The sequence below is a fragment of the Nomascus leucogenys genome, chromosome 6 (assembly GCF_006542625.1).
Source record: "Nomascus leucogenys isolate Asia chromosome 6, Asia_NLE_v1, whole genome shotgun sequence".
Lineage (NCBI taxonomy): Eukaryota > Metazoa > Chordata > Mammalia > Primates > Hylobatidae > Nomascus > Nomascus leucogenys.
In genome coordinates, this window is record NC_044386.1 from 58,043,699 (window position 1) to 58,060,177 (window position 16,479).

At 44.7% G+C, this 16,479-nt stretch overlaps 1 protein-coding gene across 1 annotated transcript; it reads left to right on the top strand.

The window, feature by feature from the left end:
* The first annotated feature begins 2 nt into the window (after nt 1-2).
* LCMT2 (leucine carboxyl methyltransferase 2) lies at nt 3-2,840 on the top strand. The gene has a single exon (XM_003266799.4). It carries the CDS (start codon nt 131-133, stop codon nt 2,189-2,191), a length of 2,061 nt encoding a protein of 686 aa, XP_003266847.2. The 5' UTR covers nt 3-130; the 3' UTR covers nt 2,192-2,840.
* The last annotated feature ends 13,639 nt before the right edge of the window (nt 2,841-16,479 follow it).

Sequence of the window (16,479 nt, forward strand, 5' to 3'; positions counted from 1 at the left end):
GCCGGCGGAAAGGGAAGTCCAGGAGCATGGGTGGCTTTTCCCCCTACCGAGGTCCGTGAGGTGTGTACTGTGCTAACCAAGGGGCGGCTCACAACCGTGACAGACTGCTATTCCTGAGTCTCTTCTGGCCATGGGCCCCCGCAGCCGCGAGCGTCGGGCAGGCGCGGTACAGAGCACCAACGACAGCAGCGCCCTCAGCAAGCGTTCCCTGGCCGCGCACGGGTACGTGCAGGACCCCTTTGCCGCGTTGCTGGTTCCGGGCGCGGCGCGCCGCGCACCGCTCATTCACCGAGGGTACTACGTCCGCGCACGCGCCGTGAGGCACTGCGTGCGCGCCTTCTTGGAGCAGACTGGCGCGCCCCTGGCCGCGCGTCGCGCGCAGATCTTGTCTCTCGGCGCCGGCTTTGACTCGCTCTATTTTCGCTTGAAAACCGCGGGCCGCCTGGCCCGGGCTGCAGTCTGGGAGGTGGATTTTCCGGACGTGGCGCGGCGCAAAGCAGAAAGGATTGGAGAGACGCCAGAGCTGTGCGCGTTAACCGGGCCTTTCCAGAGGGGGGAGCCCGCGTCCGCGCTGTGCTTTGAGAGCGCAGACTACTGCATCCTGGGCCTGGACTTGCGGCAGCTCCAGCGAGTGGAGGAGGCCCTGGGCGCCGCGGGGCTCGACGCAGCCTCACCCACTCTGCTCCTGGCAGAGGCGGTGCTGACCTACCTCGAGCCAGAGAGTGCCGCGGCCCTCATCGCCTGGGCAGCCCACCGTTTTCCTAATGCCCTTTTCGTGGTCTATGAGCAGATGAGGCCTCAAGACGCCTTTGGCCAGTTCATGCTGCAACATTTTCGGCAGCTAAACTCCCCCCTGCATGGCCTGGAGCGCTTTCCTGACGTGGAGGCGCAGCGGCGCCGCTTCCTTCAAGCTGGGTGGACTGCCTGCGGTGCCGTGGACATGAATGAATTCTATCACTGCTTTCTCCCCGCAGAAGAGCGCCGGCGGGTGGAAAATATTGAACCCTTTGACGAATTTGAGGAGTGGCATCTGAAGTGCGCCCATTATTTCATTCTGGCAGCTTCTAGGGGAGACACCCTCTCCCACACCCTAGTGTTTCCATCCTCAGAGGCATTTCCTCGCGTAAATCCTGCTTCGCCTTCAGGGGTGTTCCCTGCCAGTGTAGTCAGTAGCGAGGGCCAGGTCCCAAACCTGAAGAGATATGGCCACGCCTCTGTCCTCTTGAGCCCGGACGTTATTCTCAGTGCAGGAGGATTTGGAGAGCAGGAGGGGCGGCACTGCCGAGTGAGCCAGTTTCACTTGCTGTCAAGAGATTGTGACTCTGAATGGAAAGGCAGCCAAATAGGCAGTTGTGGGACTGGAGTTCAGTGGGATGGACGCCTTTATCACACCATGACAAGACTCTCAGAGAGTCGGGTTCTGGTTCTGGGAGGGAGACTGTCCCCAGTAAGTCCAGCCTTGGGGGTTCTCCAGCTTCATTTTTGTGAGAGTGAGGATAATAACACTGAGGACCTGAAAGTGACAATAACAAAGGCTGGCCGAGAGGATGATTCCACTTTGTCTCGTTGGCGGCATTCAACAACAGAAGTGTCCTGTCAGAATCAGGAATATTTGTTTGTGTATGGGGGTCGAAGCGTGGTGGAACCTGTACTAAGTGACTGGCATTTCCTACATGTAGGGACAATGGCTTGGGTCAGGATCCCAGTGGAGGGAGAAGTACCTGAAGCCCGGTATTCTCACAGTGCCTGCACTTGGCAAGGGGGAGCCCTTATTGCTGGAGGTCTCGGGGCTTCTGAGGAGCCATTGGACTCTGTGCTCTTTCTGAGACCAATCTCTTGTGGATTCCTCTGGGAGTCAATAGACATCCAGCCTCCCATTACCCCAAGGTACTCCCACACAGCTCATGTGCTCAATGGAAAGCTGTTACTGGTTGGAGGGATCTGGATTCATTCCTCCTCATTTCCTGGAGTGACTGTGATCAATTTGACTACAGGATTGAGCTCTGAGTATCTGATTGACACAACATATGTGCCATGGCCATTAATGTTACACAAACACACTAGTATCCTCCTTCCTGAAGAGCAGCAGCTCCTGCTTCTTGGAGGTGGTGGGAACTGCTTTTCCTTTGGTACCTACTTCAACCCCCATACCGTCACATTAGACCTTTCTTCCTTAAGTGCTGAGCAGTAAGGACTGGACTAATATTCAGGACCCACTAAAGTAGACAATAAAGTTTTCCAAAATAGGACGACCCTCTAGCTATAGATACTGCCACTCCTTTCCCCATCCTTTTTCCCTTAGCACTATTCAGTGCAAAAAGTGAAAAGGGTTGGTAAAATAGGTAAAATACCTGGAAACAGTCACTACAGAAAACAGCTGAAGACAGTGGCCATGCAGTCCGAGAGTAGTAGTGGTCTTCCTCTAATTTTCTAATATAAGTTCATTTATTGAGTTACAGTGGTCTTTAGTAAAGTAAAACAACTTCCCAATCCCAGGCCTTGTGATTTGAGATGGTACCTTAGAAAAAGTTACACGCAGTTCCGTAGTTGAATATACTTGAGATGATACCTTAGAAAAAGTTTCAAGCAGATCCTTGGTTGAATATAGTTGAAGGAGCGTAGTATTGACCTAATTCTTCATGTAGGAAACCTGAAATGAACACAGTCACAGTTTGATTAAAACATTGTCCTGTTTATTGCAACAGAAAACTCGGATAGTTTTAACAACAGGAAACACTTGTAGAACTTCCTTTAACAACATACTTTTTAAATGTTTTGCTATTGGTTCCATATTTATTTAGATTTATAAGTGTCAATAAAGCAAACGTTTGATGCCTCAATTCATTTTGCACGGGGTATAATAATGTTTTGTTCCAGATATACTCTCCACCTTTCACTGTTCTGTGCTCCAAGAGGCTGACCTTTATGGACTGCATCAAGGAGCTCTCTTTACTGTTTGGCTGAGTTCCACCAGTCAGAGGCACCAGAGGGGAATGGGGGCAAGAAGGAAGAGTGAATTGGTATTCCCAATTCTTCCCCTGTTGGTTTGCAAGTTGGCAGTGGCAGCATTCTTCTGTCAAAGGCTACAGCTCCTGCCATGTAATCCTTTCCTGTAAGACAGTTCTAATCCTGCATCATCCCAGGTTTCAGTAATTGTTCCTTTACTTCACCTCTTCAGGCCTAGGAGTTGTGATGGCTCTTTGCTAGACCCGAACTGTACTGTCCAATGTGGTAGCTATTGGCAACATGTGACTATTTAAACGAATTAATAAATTCAGTGGCTTAGTCACATTGACATTTTAAGTGCTTAATAACTACGTGTGGCTTTGGCTACTGTATTAGACAATGTAGATGTAAAACATTTCATCGTTACAGAAATTTCTACTGGACACTGCTGACTGGATATCTTGACTTGGTTTCCCTTAACCCTACTCAGCCCCTTATAGTTAGCATCCCATTAAACTCAATTATCCCTTTTAAATGGAACTCTGTTGCCTAGTGAGTCATGTGAGATCAATGAAATAGCTATTTATCCTTAAAATTTGAGCCTTAATTTGTCATCTAAATTATGCATACCTTGTGAAATATACACCTCAAAAAATGTAGTGGCTTTGGTGGTACCTAAGTCTATTACTTTAGTATTTCTTCTTAGTCCTAGAAACCTTAGTTAGTTTTCATTCTACAAGTGCCTAAATGATTATTATTAACCATCATTGATGACAAACTGCATCCTTTATTTCTGTTAACTTTGCATATAAATGGATGTGAAAGGTGATTAATATAAAAACCAAGTAGCAAACACAAACCTAAGTGTATGGAGAGGACAATGTTGGCTCTGTTTGATGGCCCCCCCGAGGGGAGACTAGCTGAATAAGGGTTGTGGTCTAGGCTGGGCATGGTGGCTCACGCCTGTAATTCCAGCACTTCGGGAGGCCAAGGCAGAAGGATCACTTAAAGCCAGGAATTTAAGACCAGCCCAGGCAACAAAGTCAGATCCCCATCCCTACAAAAAAATAAGTGGGCACGGTAGTGTGTGCTTGTAGTCTTGGATACTCTGGAGGCTGAGGCGGTAGTGAGCTGTGATTGTGCTACTGCACTCCTGCCTGGATGACAGAGTGAGATGCCGTCTCTTGAAAAAAAAAAAAAAAAGATTGTTGTCTAACTTCAGCTTTCCTGAGACTTTGTAAGAGCCATTTCTAGGGAAAGCATTGGTTATGGCTATGACTGAATCCTGGGAAACAGCTTATTACAGCTGGGAAGGCATCTGGCAAGGTGATCAGTGGGCCAGGTAGTAGAAAACTGGCAGGGAATATGATCAGCAGGAGAAAATGGCTGTTCTGTATTTCCTGTTTCTAAGTTTACTACAGCACACTCCAGCTTTCAGGAGCAGATGAAAGCAGAACGCTGTGATGAGGCCAGGCGCAGTGGCACACGCCTTAATCCCAGCACTTTGGGAGGCCAAGGCTGGCAGATCACTTAAGCTCAGGAGTTGGAGATCAGCCTGGCCAATATGGTGAAACTCCGTCTCTACCAAAAAAAAAAAAAAATTATCCATCTATCTATATATACAAAGATTAGCCAGGGATGGTGGCGCATGCCTGTAGTCCCAGCTACTCGGGTACTGAGGTGGGAGGATTACTTGAGCCTGGCAGGTTGAGCCAAGATCGTGCCACTGCTCTCCAGCTTGGGTGACAGAGTGAGACCCTGTCTCTAATAATAACAACACTGTAATGAAATGAGTGTTCTCAGCTATGTAGTAGAGTGTACCAGAATTCAAACCTAGATCTAACTCCAAAGCCCAGGTTACACCTTCCACTATGATGCTGCTTACATCATGCCATCAGCCATTATTTCATTACTTTTGGGGGGAAAAGAGGGGAGGGAGGTCATCTAGAGAATGTGGACGTGTGCCAGACCTAAATTAGGAGTGCAATAGTGCCTATTCTCTTGAGCACTGCCCAGTAGGGCGCCTTATGAGTAACAGGGCTTGTTCTCCTGAGAGAAATTACCCACATTTCCTATAAGTGATTACCAGATTAAGCATGCCCTCCACCTCTAACTGAGCATCATGCTCAGTTAAGGAATTATTCATCTCTCGAGCTCTACTCATTAGAGCACTTAGAAGTATTGTCAGCAATATTTACCCTGTGCCTTTGGAGCAGCATTCAGTATAGACTAGTGCTGAACCACAGTTTCGTTAACAGTAATCTGCACAGTTGGAGGTGTGAGCCAGATTGAGAACCAAAGCTGGATAATAATTCTTGCTTCTCCATTTCACTTCTGAAGTTTTTGTTCTAAAGTTCTGATATAGAGCTCTAGAGTAGTTATGAGAGTTAATGAACAGGTCTCTTCCTCTTTTAGGGATTACTTCTAGACCAGATAAACTACTTAAGGAAGGAAAGTAATTTCCTATTTTGAATCTCCACTCTGGGTCAGGGTTTCATAAATAGTGTATCATAATAGTGAAGATGAAAACAGGTTAAGAACAACTGTTGGAGGATATGTTCTTCAAAGGCCAGTGCTGTTGCTTCTTTTTGTACTTTCTGAGTTTTAAGACTGAATGCCCATTTTTCGTCTTTCTGGAGCTTTAAGTCTTCTTAATGATCTTTGGGAGATGGTATGTATCCAATATGTTCCAGGACCCAGGTATTTCCTTGGTCTTTTTCAGTGATCTCAGACCTTGAAGTCCTAGCTTATTCCATATGTATTTTGTGATCCCAAACCCAACCTCAAGCAGCCCATGCCTACCCTGGGACTTATCCCATCTGTCATCTCCTGGAAAACAGCCCTATATGACTGCCCCAAATGGAACCAACCGCTTTCTCCCTGTGCAAGAGAATCCTTTGAAGAGAAGCTCTTTGAAGAGTTTGGTAAATAAAAGAACTAGTTAATAAGGTGGGGTTTTTTGTTTTGTATTTTTTTGTGGTTTTTTTTTTTTTTGAGATGGAGTCTTGCTCTGTTGCCCAGGCTAGAGTGCAGTGGCTCAATCTCGGCTCACTACAACCTCCACCTCCTGGGTTCAAGTGATTCTCCTGCCTCGGCTTCTGGAGTAGCTGGAATTACAGGTGCACATCACCATGCCCAGCTAATTTTTTTTTTTTTTTTTGTATTTTTAGTAGAGATGGGGTTTCACCGTGTTGGTCAGGCTGGTATCCAACTCCTGACCTCAAGTGATCTGCCCACCTCGGCCTCCCGTAGTGCTGAGATTACAGGCGTGAGCCACCATGCCTGGCCTAGGTGGTTTTTAACCATAGGGTCCGTCCAGTAATGTCTAGTTTGACTTTAAGACTAAGCCTTTTAACTTCAGTAATGAAGGAGGGGGTGTAAAATAGCATTAAGCCGGCAAGTTAGGTCATGTAACTTGGCTAATCACATTAGACTTGATGTTTAAAGAGAGAAGGAGCGTGTGAAGAGTAGGAATTATGAAATTTATAATCAGCTTTAGAGTAGGCTGAGATTTCCTTGGATGTCAATAATTATGAGTAAACAAGAATTCTGTCATCCCACATGTAAGTAAGCAGTTACAAGACTGCTTACTTATCTGTCTTGGACATTGATAGAAAGCACATGATTGGGAAGGGGCAGTTCCTTGACTGAGGGAAGGAATTGTGTCTGGTTCACTTTTCTATCCCCAACATAGTAGATGCTCAACAAATACTTGTTGGATAGAGGTCCACTCTTGTACTCAAATAAATTATATTTGAATATTACTATAGTTCTTATGCACAAACAGATGTCAATAACTCCTGTAATTATTGTATATGTGTGTGTGTCGGCGGGGGGTAAGCATTAAAATTTTAAAGAACCGACAGTTTAAGAGTCTTTGGAAATACATTCAACTTTTCTGACCCAGGTAAAGGTGGTAGACTTTCTGGTATCATTTCTATCTTTATGGAATAACCTGAACCTTCTCCCTGACTGCAACTTTCAGCTGATCCTCATCCTCTTTTGCTCAACAATTACTGTATTCTTTGGAGATTAAATGAGTTAACTTTGCAAAAGGCTAATCTAAGGGAGTAGGAACATGCAATTAAATGTACTTGTGAGCACATATATACAGGATCTTCCTAGGATGTTGTGATGGTTCACTGGGCATGACTTTGTGTGTTAACTCTCAAAGGAAGTTTAATAGAGGAAGAGGAAAGACCTTGCCCTAATTTTTATGTGAGAAGTCATTTGCCACCTAATTGTCAGACTAAAGATAGGAAATAAATTGAAATGATAATGGCTTTTAGGATATTACATGGCATTCTGCTTTTCTCATTCTCCAGCCCTTGTCCACATTTTTAGGCTTTCCATTAGAGCCCCAACCTCTGATTCATATTTAGACGTATTGCTTCAGAAGAAGTTAGCAAAGCTGATCTTTCTTGTTTATGGATCCATCAGCAACTTAACCAATATTTAAGGAAAATAAATGTTGCCATTCCCTTTCCTCCCCCCAGAAAAAACCCTTAGTTAAAAAAGTAGAATCTAGGCCCCAATCCATTGAATTTACATTTGAACAGCTGAGTCCAGTCAACAATAATTTTTTTTTTTTTTTTGAGACAGAATCTCGCTTTGTCACCAGGCTGGAGTGCAGTGGCACACTCAGCTCACTGCAACCTCAGCCTCCCGGGTTCAAGCGATTCTCCTCCCTCAGCCTCCTGAGTAGCTGGGACTATAGGCGCACACCACCACGCCCAGCTAATTTTTGTATATTTAGTAGAGACGGGGTTTCACCATGTTGGCCAGGATGGTCTCGATCTCTTGACCTCATGATCTGCCTGCCTCAGCCTCCCAAAGTGCTGGTATTACAGGCGTGAGCCACCGTGCCCAGCCTAGTCAACAATATTTTTATGTTCAGTGCATAACATATAAATACTCAAAAATGTTTATCACATGAATGTACGGATGACTGATTTAAGCTCAAATCAGTAATAAATGAGTAGTAAATTGTAATGTTGAAATCAGGGATTACCACCAGAAAATCAAAATATAGTTTAATGTCATAATTAAAAACAGTTTGGTATTGATGTCACAATAAATAAATGAATCAAAGAAATAAAGAATTAAAAACAGACTGTGTGATAAGGTGACATTTCAAATCAATGAGGAAAGGCTGGACTATTTAGTATATGGTCTGGGGTGACCTGTATTTATGAAAATGATGTTAGCACCCTATTTCTCACAAATCACAAGCATAAATTCCAAAGAGATTAAAGACCAGACACAAATTTTTAAATAGCACACACACAACCTAAATTGGATGAGCATTAGAACAAGTATAAAAGAATATGATTACAATGTTGGTGGTAGGAAAGTCCTTAAAGAACGCAGAAATACAAACAAAATGAATAGAGGAAAAAAACCAATAACTTTAACTTTACAGGTATTTAAAACTTCTGGACAGCAAGAAAATACATTAAAATGTTAAAATATTAGTGGTCAACTAATATTTTAGTTTGTAATTCCTCTCTTCCTTAGACGAATAGCTCACAAGGTGTCCCTCCCTTCTCCAGAGTCATCATGCCCTACGGAGATTTTGTTTTTTCTTTTTCAACCAGTACCTGAATTAAGATGCACAGAACTCATCCCTCAGTTTCTGAATATTAGCTTCTGAGATACATTAAGAATGGGAAATTTGAGTAACGTAAGATGGAACTTTCAATCGAAGATATTCATTCATTCATCCATTCAGCATTTAACGGTTCTAAGCAGATACATCAGCAAACCAAATAATCCATTGTGGAATTTACAACCTAGCAGAAGGAGATGAGAGATTAAACTATCAGGATAATAAATACAGTACATAATAAATACAGTATGTAAGTAAGAAGGACTTGGAAAAAAGTTAAGTAGGATAAGGAGGATCAGGAGTGCATGGGGGAGCAGGTAGTGGTTTACAATACTAACTAGGGCAGATAGAGTCTCTGTCACTGAGAGGTGAAACTTTAGCAAAGACTTGAGGATGCAAAAGAATTAGCTAAGTAGATTACTGGGGAAATAATATTTCAGACAGAGGAAATAGCCAGAGCAAAGCTCCTAGTGCTATTCATTAAGAACTTTGGCTTTTCATCTGGTGAAAAGGGGAGTTGTGCAGGGCTCTGGATTATATCGTTTGACTTACTTTTTTTTTAAATAGACTGTATCTTTTAAAGCAGTTTAAGGTTCACAGCAAAACTGAGAGAAAGGCACAGAGATCTCCCATATAAAGCCTGCCTCCACCCACAGATAGCTTCCCCCATATCAACACCCCTACCTACCTGATGAACCTACACTGACACATCATTACCACCGCAGTTTACATTAGGGTTCGCTCTTGGAGTGGTACATTCGATGGGTTTGGACAAGTGTATAATGACATGCATCTGCATGTATTATAGTATCATACAGAATAGTTTTGCTGTCCTAAAAATCCTCTGTGCTCCACCTATTCATCTCCCCCTGCCAGATGCCTGGCATTCACTAATTTTTTTTTTTTTTTTTTTTTTTTTACTGTCTTCATAATTTTGACTTTTCCAGAATGTGATATGGTTGAAATCATACAGCCTTTTTAGATTGGCTTCTTTCACTTTGACTTACATTTTTTATTTTTATTTTTATATTTTTTGAGACAGAGTTTTCCTCTTGTTGCCCAGGCTGGAATGCAGTGGCACGATCTCGGCTCACTGCATCCTCTGCCTCCTGGGTTCAAGCGATTTTCCTGCCTCAGCCTCCCTGGTAGCCGGGATTACAGTCACCTGCCACCACACCCAACTAATTTTTTTGTATTTTTTAGTAGAGACGGGGTTTCTCCATATTGGCCAGGATGGTCTCGATCTCCTGATCTTGTGATCCACCCACCTCGGCTTCCTAAAATGCTGGGATTACAGGCATGAGCCACCGCGCCCGGCCCACACTTTGACTTACGTTTTTAAACGATCCCTCTAGTGAGGAGATTTGGTTGTAGGAGTTCCAGAGTCTAAGCAGGGAGACTTGTTAGAAGGTTTCGCAGTAATCAAAATGAGAGATGGTGTGAATTCAGCTGGAGATTATGAGAAATGATAAGATTTGGAGGCTATTCTGAAGGTAGACCCAACAGAATTTCCTAATGGACTGGATATGGAGTATGATAGAGATGAGTGAAGGATGGGATCCAAGACTTCAGACCTCAGTAACTGGAAGGTTGGAGTTGCCATCACTTGAGATGGGGGAGGCTCCCTGTGGCACAGAGTTTTAGGGGGAGTTTAGGATTCAGGTTGGATGTGTTGATGTTGGGATGTCTGTTAGATATCCGAATGAAGATCTACTGACTCAAATATTTATTTTATAACCTTCTTCCTTATCCTCTACATTCACCCACTTTTTTCTTTTTCTTCTTCTGTAAATATCCAGACCCAACACAGGAATGGGACTAGCAAATAAAAATGGTTAAATTGGAAACGCAAATTGTAGCTGAGGAAGAATAGGAGCAAATACCCTGTGAGATGGCCCAAGCCTGGCTGGTCCTGGCTTCCAAAGCTGCTTTCAGTCAGACTCATTGTCTTGTTTTCTCTTTTTCGTGACTTTTCTTTTTTCTGTGTTAATATTTATTACACTGTGTAATTCTTTATTAGCAGTGTTTTCAGAAAGCTAGAATCGGATAATCCTCATCTCACAAGCCTATCCCCGAAACGCCTCCTCATGCCACCTCCCCTTACTTGGCATCCTAGTTGCTGGTACTATACCCAGTTCCCAAAGTACATGATGCTGTTTCATGCCTCCATTCCTTTACTCACAATGTTCTTCCTGTCTGGACTCTTAATATTGTTTCTCCTATCCCACTTCCAAGCCATCCCAACCTTGTTCACACAATTCTTATTTGATTTTCAAACCTTAGCTTTGAGGCCTGGAAACTGTGGCTTGTGCCTATAATTCTAGCACTTTGGGAGCACAAGGAGGGAGGTTCCCTTGAGCTCAGGAGTTTGAGACCAGCCTGGGCAACATAGGGAGATCCCTGTCTCTACAAAGAATAAAAAATTTAGCCAAGCACTGTGGTGCCTGCCTGTAGTCCCAGCTACTTGGGAGGATCCCTTGAGCCGGGGAGGTCAAGGCTACAGTGAGCTGTGATGGCACCACTGCACTCCAGCCTGGGCAACAGAGTGAGACCCTGTCTCAAAAATAAAAATAAAAGGCAAAGTTTCCCTTTGGAAAGCATTTTTCTGATTTGAACCCTCCCCACTTTCAGGCTGGGACAGGTTGCCCTTCTTTTGTATTGCCATAGCACCTTATAAATATAATCCACGCTGCATTTATCATATTTTGTTTAATCTGTGTTTCAGTCTGTCTTCTCACTTCAGACTGAAGTTCCTTATTAGCAGGAATAGTATCTTATTCATCTTTGTATTCCTAGTACTCAGCACTCTATAAACACTTTAAGTGAACAAGAGTCTCTCCTTATGGGTGTTTAACTTCTTAAGGCCAGGCATTTCTCACGCCCTTTCGATGTAACAAATCCTGTACCACTGGCTTCCTGGGGAAGGATAGGGAAGGATAGGGTAGCACCAGAGCGCAATAATACAGTGACATCCAAAAAAAATCACAAGCTTTTGTCATGCAAACCTGTGCCCTTGGTCACAAACTCAGAGAATCAGCCAGCACCTTTACAACAGAGCTGTGATTATACACAACTGCTTTCTGGAACCCCATTCTCAGCCCTGCTGCTTCCTTCATCCCCCACTGAGACATCTTGGGGGTAGTGATGGGGGTAAGTAGCCACATAGACAGTGAGTTTTTATCGTTTTAGTAGAACGATATATGGTATAGAAATAGCATTTTAACTACTAAGATCCACTCCATTATGACTTCAACCAGCATCCTACTTTCTAGCCTAGATTTTTTCAGTTTTGGTAAGACATCCTTGTGGCCACTGTTGGTTTCAGCTGACCATCTAGACTCACACCAGTGTTAATTTAACTACATGGATTCAGCTAGAACACATAGCAGCTCAGGGTTTCTGCATCCTGCTCTGTGTTAGCCTACAGTTAAGTTAAAAACACTTGTTGCTATTTTTTGTGTAAGTCCTATGATCATGTCCTCTTTGAAGATGAGGAAACTGAGGCTTAGAGGAGGGATATAACTTGCTCCTGGACACAGACAAAGCAAGACAGGATTCAAACTCAGGGTTGAGAATCCTGTAGTAATTAGTGTCAAGACAGCTTGGAGGCTTGGACCAAATCCGGACACACTAAACTAATCTTCCTGGCAAGAAACACCACCACCACATCTTTTTTTTTTTCCGCTGGAGTTTCACTCGTCTCCCAGGCTGGAATGCAATGGCGCCATCTCAGCTCACTGCAACCTCCGCCTCCCGAGTTCAAGTGATTCTCCTGTCTCAGCCTCCTGAGTAGCTGGGATTATAGGCACCCGACACCACACCTAGCTAATTTTTGTATTTTTAGTAGAGATGGGGTTTCACCATGTTGGCCAGGCTGGTCTCAAACTCCTGACCTCAGGTGATCCACCCGCCTCGGCCTCCCAAAGTGCTGGGATTACAGGGGTGAGCCACCGCACCCAGCCACCACCACATCTTATAGACCTAACTGGATGAGTCAAGATGGCACTTGAAGGAAGTACCTCTGAGAATGTGCTGCTGGTCAGACTGGTGGTACTGGCAGCATTGACTCTGCCCCTGAAATGGCAAAACTCCCTTCTCCACATTGCTAACCCAGCAACCTGAGACCAATTTCTGTTGACTTTGAGAACGAAGCCTTACATAACCCTTTGCTGCCTCTACTTCTTTTATAGGCCCATGATTTCATGCCACACTGAAATCAAATAATCAAGGCATTGGTTTCTGTCACAGCAGTTAAACACAAAGCCACATGGAAGAAATGACATCTGTCCTTTTGTCCAGAACAACCAACCAAACGTGAAACTATGGAAGAAGTGTGTGCTATTTCCTGGAGCTGGCATAGTACAGGCAGCAGCCCCGGGTGCCCAGTCCACAGCTCAACTTGAAAACTAACTGGGTTGATTTTCTGTAGAGATGGGATCTTACTTTGTTGCCCAGGCTGGTCTTGAACTCCTGGGGTCAAGTGATCCTCCTGCCTCAGCCTCCCAAAGTACTGGGATTACAGGTGTGAGCCACCATGCCTGGCTAAAAGACACATTTTAGAGCCTGAATCCACCATGGGGTGACTTGAGAGAAGTCTGGGGACTAACTGCTGGAGATTAAATTAATCTGGAAGTCATTCTGTCATCTAGAAACTTTGCTACTGTTCTACCAACTGATTTACAAACCAGACTCCCTTTAGCATTTCATTTCATATTCATAATCTCTTTTGCTATAGGTCAAAAGTTAAGAGTGAGCACTAACTTTTAGATCTTGGGATAACCACCCACATGGAAGAAATGACATCTGTCCTGATATTAGACCCTGCTGGGAGGCATCTTTTTTTTTTTTTTTTTTTGAGACAGGGTCTCACTGCGTTGCCCAGGCTGGAGTGCAGTGGCGTGGTCATCACTCACTGCAGCCTCCAATTCCTGGCCTCAAGGGATCCTCCCACCCAGCCTCCTGAGTAGCTGGGACTACAGGCACATGCCACCATGCCTGGCATGGGAGGCATCTTCTTTACCCCTTCTCGAAACCACAGGAACATGTCATTTTCAGGGGAACTGAATGAATTCTGGCTTATGGTTGCGTGGAAATAGCTGCTATTTTGAACCTTGGAAACTTGCTCAATGGTTACACTCAGCACCTCACCTACCTCAGCCTTGAAGTGTTGCCGAAACCAGAGGATAATCTGGGACACCTCGTCTCATTCTTAAACACTGTCCAGACGTTTTCTCTCAGGATGTTGTGTTTACAAGGAAATGGGCCTTCCCATTCCCCTCCCTCTGATGAACATCCTGACTTTCTGCTTCACAGGAGCTTTATTTCACTGATTCATTTGTAGTTATTTATGGGGTCATAAACGGTAGGTCAGGGGGAAAGATGGAGGCTCAAGAGAAGGAAACCAAGGTGTAAAAGCAGTGAAGCTCTTCTCTGACCCCAAGCCAACACCTATCAGGAGCTGAAACCATCTCTCATTCAGAACTTTTGGTGAAAGTGTTGAAACAATGGCTTAGCCATGTAGCCATCCTTAAATCCCAGTCTGGCCCCTTGCCTAGGTGCAGGGTTTCATCAACCACACCCCACTTTAATGATTTTTCCCCAAAGTCTATTCCAACCAATGAGAATGCAAGCCAGAATAATCATTAACAATACCACAGACTGACGCAGAATGATCTCAACCTGGTGTCCTGTCAGATTCTGAATAAACTTTCCATCACCCATCCTGATTACTCTTCCTTTGGTTTAAAACTTGTTCCGGGAGTTGCTTGGGCTCATTACGTATGCGAGCTGAACCTTCCCGAAACAACAGGCACAGGTGGAGTCCTAGGGCCTATGTCAGGAATTTGGAAGCCACAGAACCAGGGGATGTAAACCAGGGAAGGACACTTCCTAGCTTTCTGTCTTGCAAGAGGTCAGAGAGGGCTTTGGGCCATGGCCAAAGCCTAGACATGGAGACTCTGTGTGCAGTACACTCAGCCAGAGAATGTCCAGTGACCAGAGAGGTCAGAGTGATGCACTCCTTCCAGAGAAATAATACAAGCCTTTTTAATAGGAGTGGAAAAGGCAAGACACTTCATGGCAGTCACCTAGGGTATAGAAAGAAAATATATTTTATTTTTATTTATTTATTTATTTATTTTTTAGAGAGAGGGTCTCACTCTGTCACCCGGGCTGGAGTGGAGTGGTGTGATCTCAGCTCACTGCAACTTCTACCTCCCAGGCTCAAGCAATCCTCCTACCTCAGACTGCCAAGTAGCTGGGACTACAGGCATATGCAACCATGCCCAGCTAATATTTTGATTTTCTGTAGAGATGGGATCTTACTTTGTTGCCCAGGCTGGTCTTGAATTCCTGGGGTCAAATGATCCCCCTGCCTCGGCCTCCTGAAGTGCTGGGATTACAGGTGTGAGCCACCATGCCTGGCTGGATTTTTAGAGCCTGGATCCACCATGGGGTGACCTGAGAGAAGTCACATAATCTCCCTGGGACACTGTTTTCTTATCTGAAAAATGAGTTTGATAATATTATCTACCTCAGAAAGTGCTTGTGAGGGTCACATGAAGCAAGTGTCTTGCATGGTGCTTGGCATGCAGGGCACACTCAAAACAAATGTTGCTGTCCACCTCTCACTCTGCTTTCTGAAGTTGACATTAATCCCAGATCACCTGGGAACTACCATCCTCAGACCTGGGCCAGTAAGGCACACACCTCAGAGGGCCTGCACTTTGGAGTGCCCTCCTCAAAGTTTTCTAAACCCCTCTCCAGGAGGACTGGCAGTGCTGTCCAGCCTGGACTTGGTCCCACATGGGCCTCAATCCCTTTTTCACCTCTCCAGGGAACTCTGACTCTCAACACCCCTTCCCTGTTCCCTCATGTGGGGTTGATCAGATTCCCTGAGAAACTCTAGGACTCACGTTGATGGGGTTGTCCCTGGGCCCCGTGGTCAGGACCAGGTTCCAGGAGGGGCAGCCTGGGAAGCAGATAACTCCCACTCGGCAACATGCTATTTCTTCTTGAGGGATCTTGCAAGATTGAGCACCAGAATGGTGCTGACATGCTGACTTTGGGTGGCTTAAATTTTTATTTAGACAGGAGCCCCAGAAAAATATTTTTTCCAGAGACCCTGCAAACTCTAAGGGTGACTCTGCCTCTGGAACTTGGAGACACCTGTCTTCACAGGTGGTTATGTGGGCTTTACTAGCATAGTAATTCTTAATATACCAGCTGTCAACATTAGGAAATGTTTTGGCTTTTAAAATGGCAACAATTTAAAACATTGTCTTTAAGCTAAGATTCCAGTGTTATCCCCATTTTCCTCCCCTGTCCATCAGGCTTTTGCCTCCCTCACACTGTCACCAAATAGAAACATACAATATATGCCCTTTTGTATCTGGATTATTTCATAGTGCAACGTTTCCAGGTTCACCCATGTTGTAGTGTGTATTAGTACTCCATTCCTTTTCATGGCTGAATAAAAACTGACACTGTCTAGCTCTATCTCTACCCGTCTCTCAAATCTAGCCCCTTCTATCTGCCGCCTTAGTCCAGATCTCCAGACCTCCACCTGGACTACTGCAGTGGCCTTATGGCGTCCAGATTCTCCCACACCATTCTGTTTCCCACACTGACCGGGAAGGAGGAAAAGCCAACATAAAAAATGTGTTATGACTCATGGCAGCACTAGTCACAGTAGCCAAAAGTGGAAACAACCCAACTGTCTATCAGTGGATGAATAGATAAACAACCGAATGTGTTATATCCACAATGGAATACTATTCAGCCATAAAAAGGAATGGAGTAGGCCAGGCATGGTGGCTCACGCCTGTAATCCCAGCACTTTGGGAGGCTGAGGCAGGCAGATCACCTGAGGTCAGGATTTCAAGACCAGCCTGGCCAACATGGTAAAACCCCGTCTCTACTAAAAA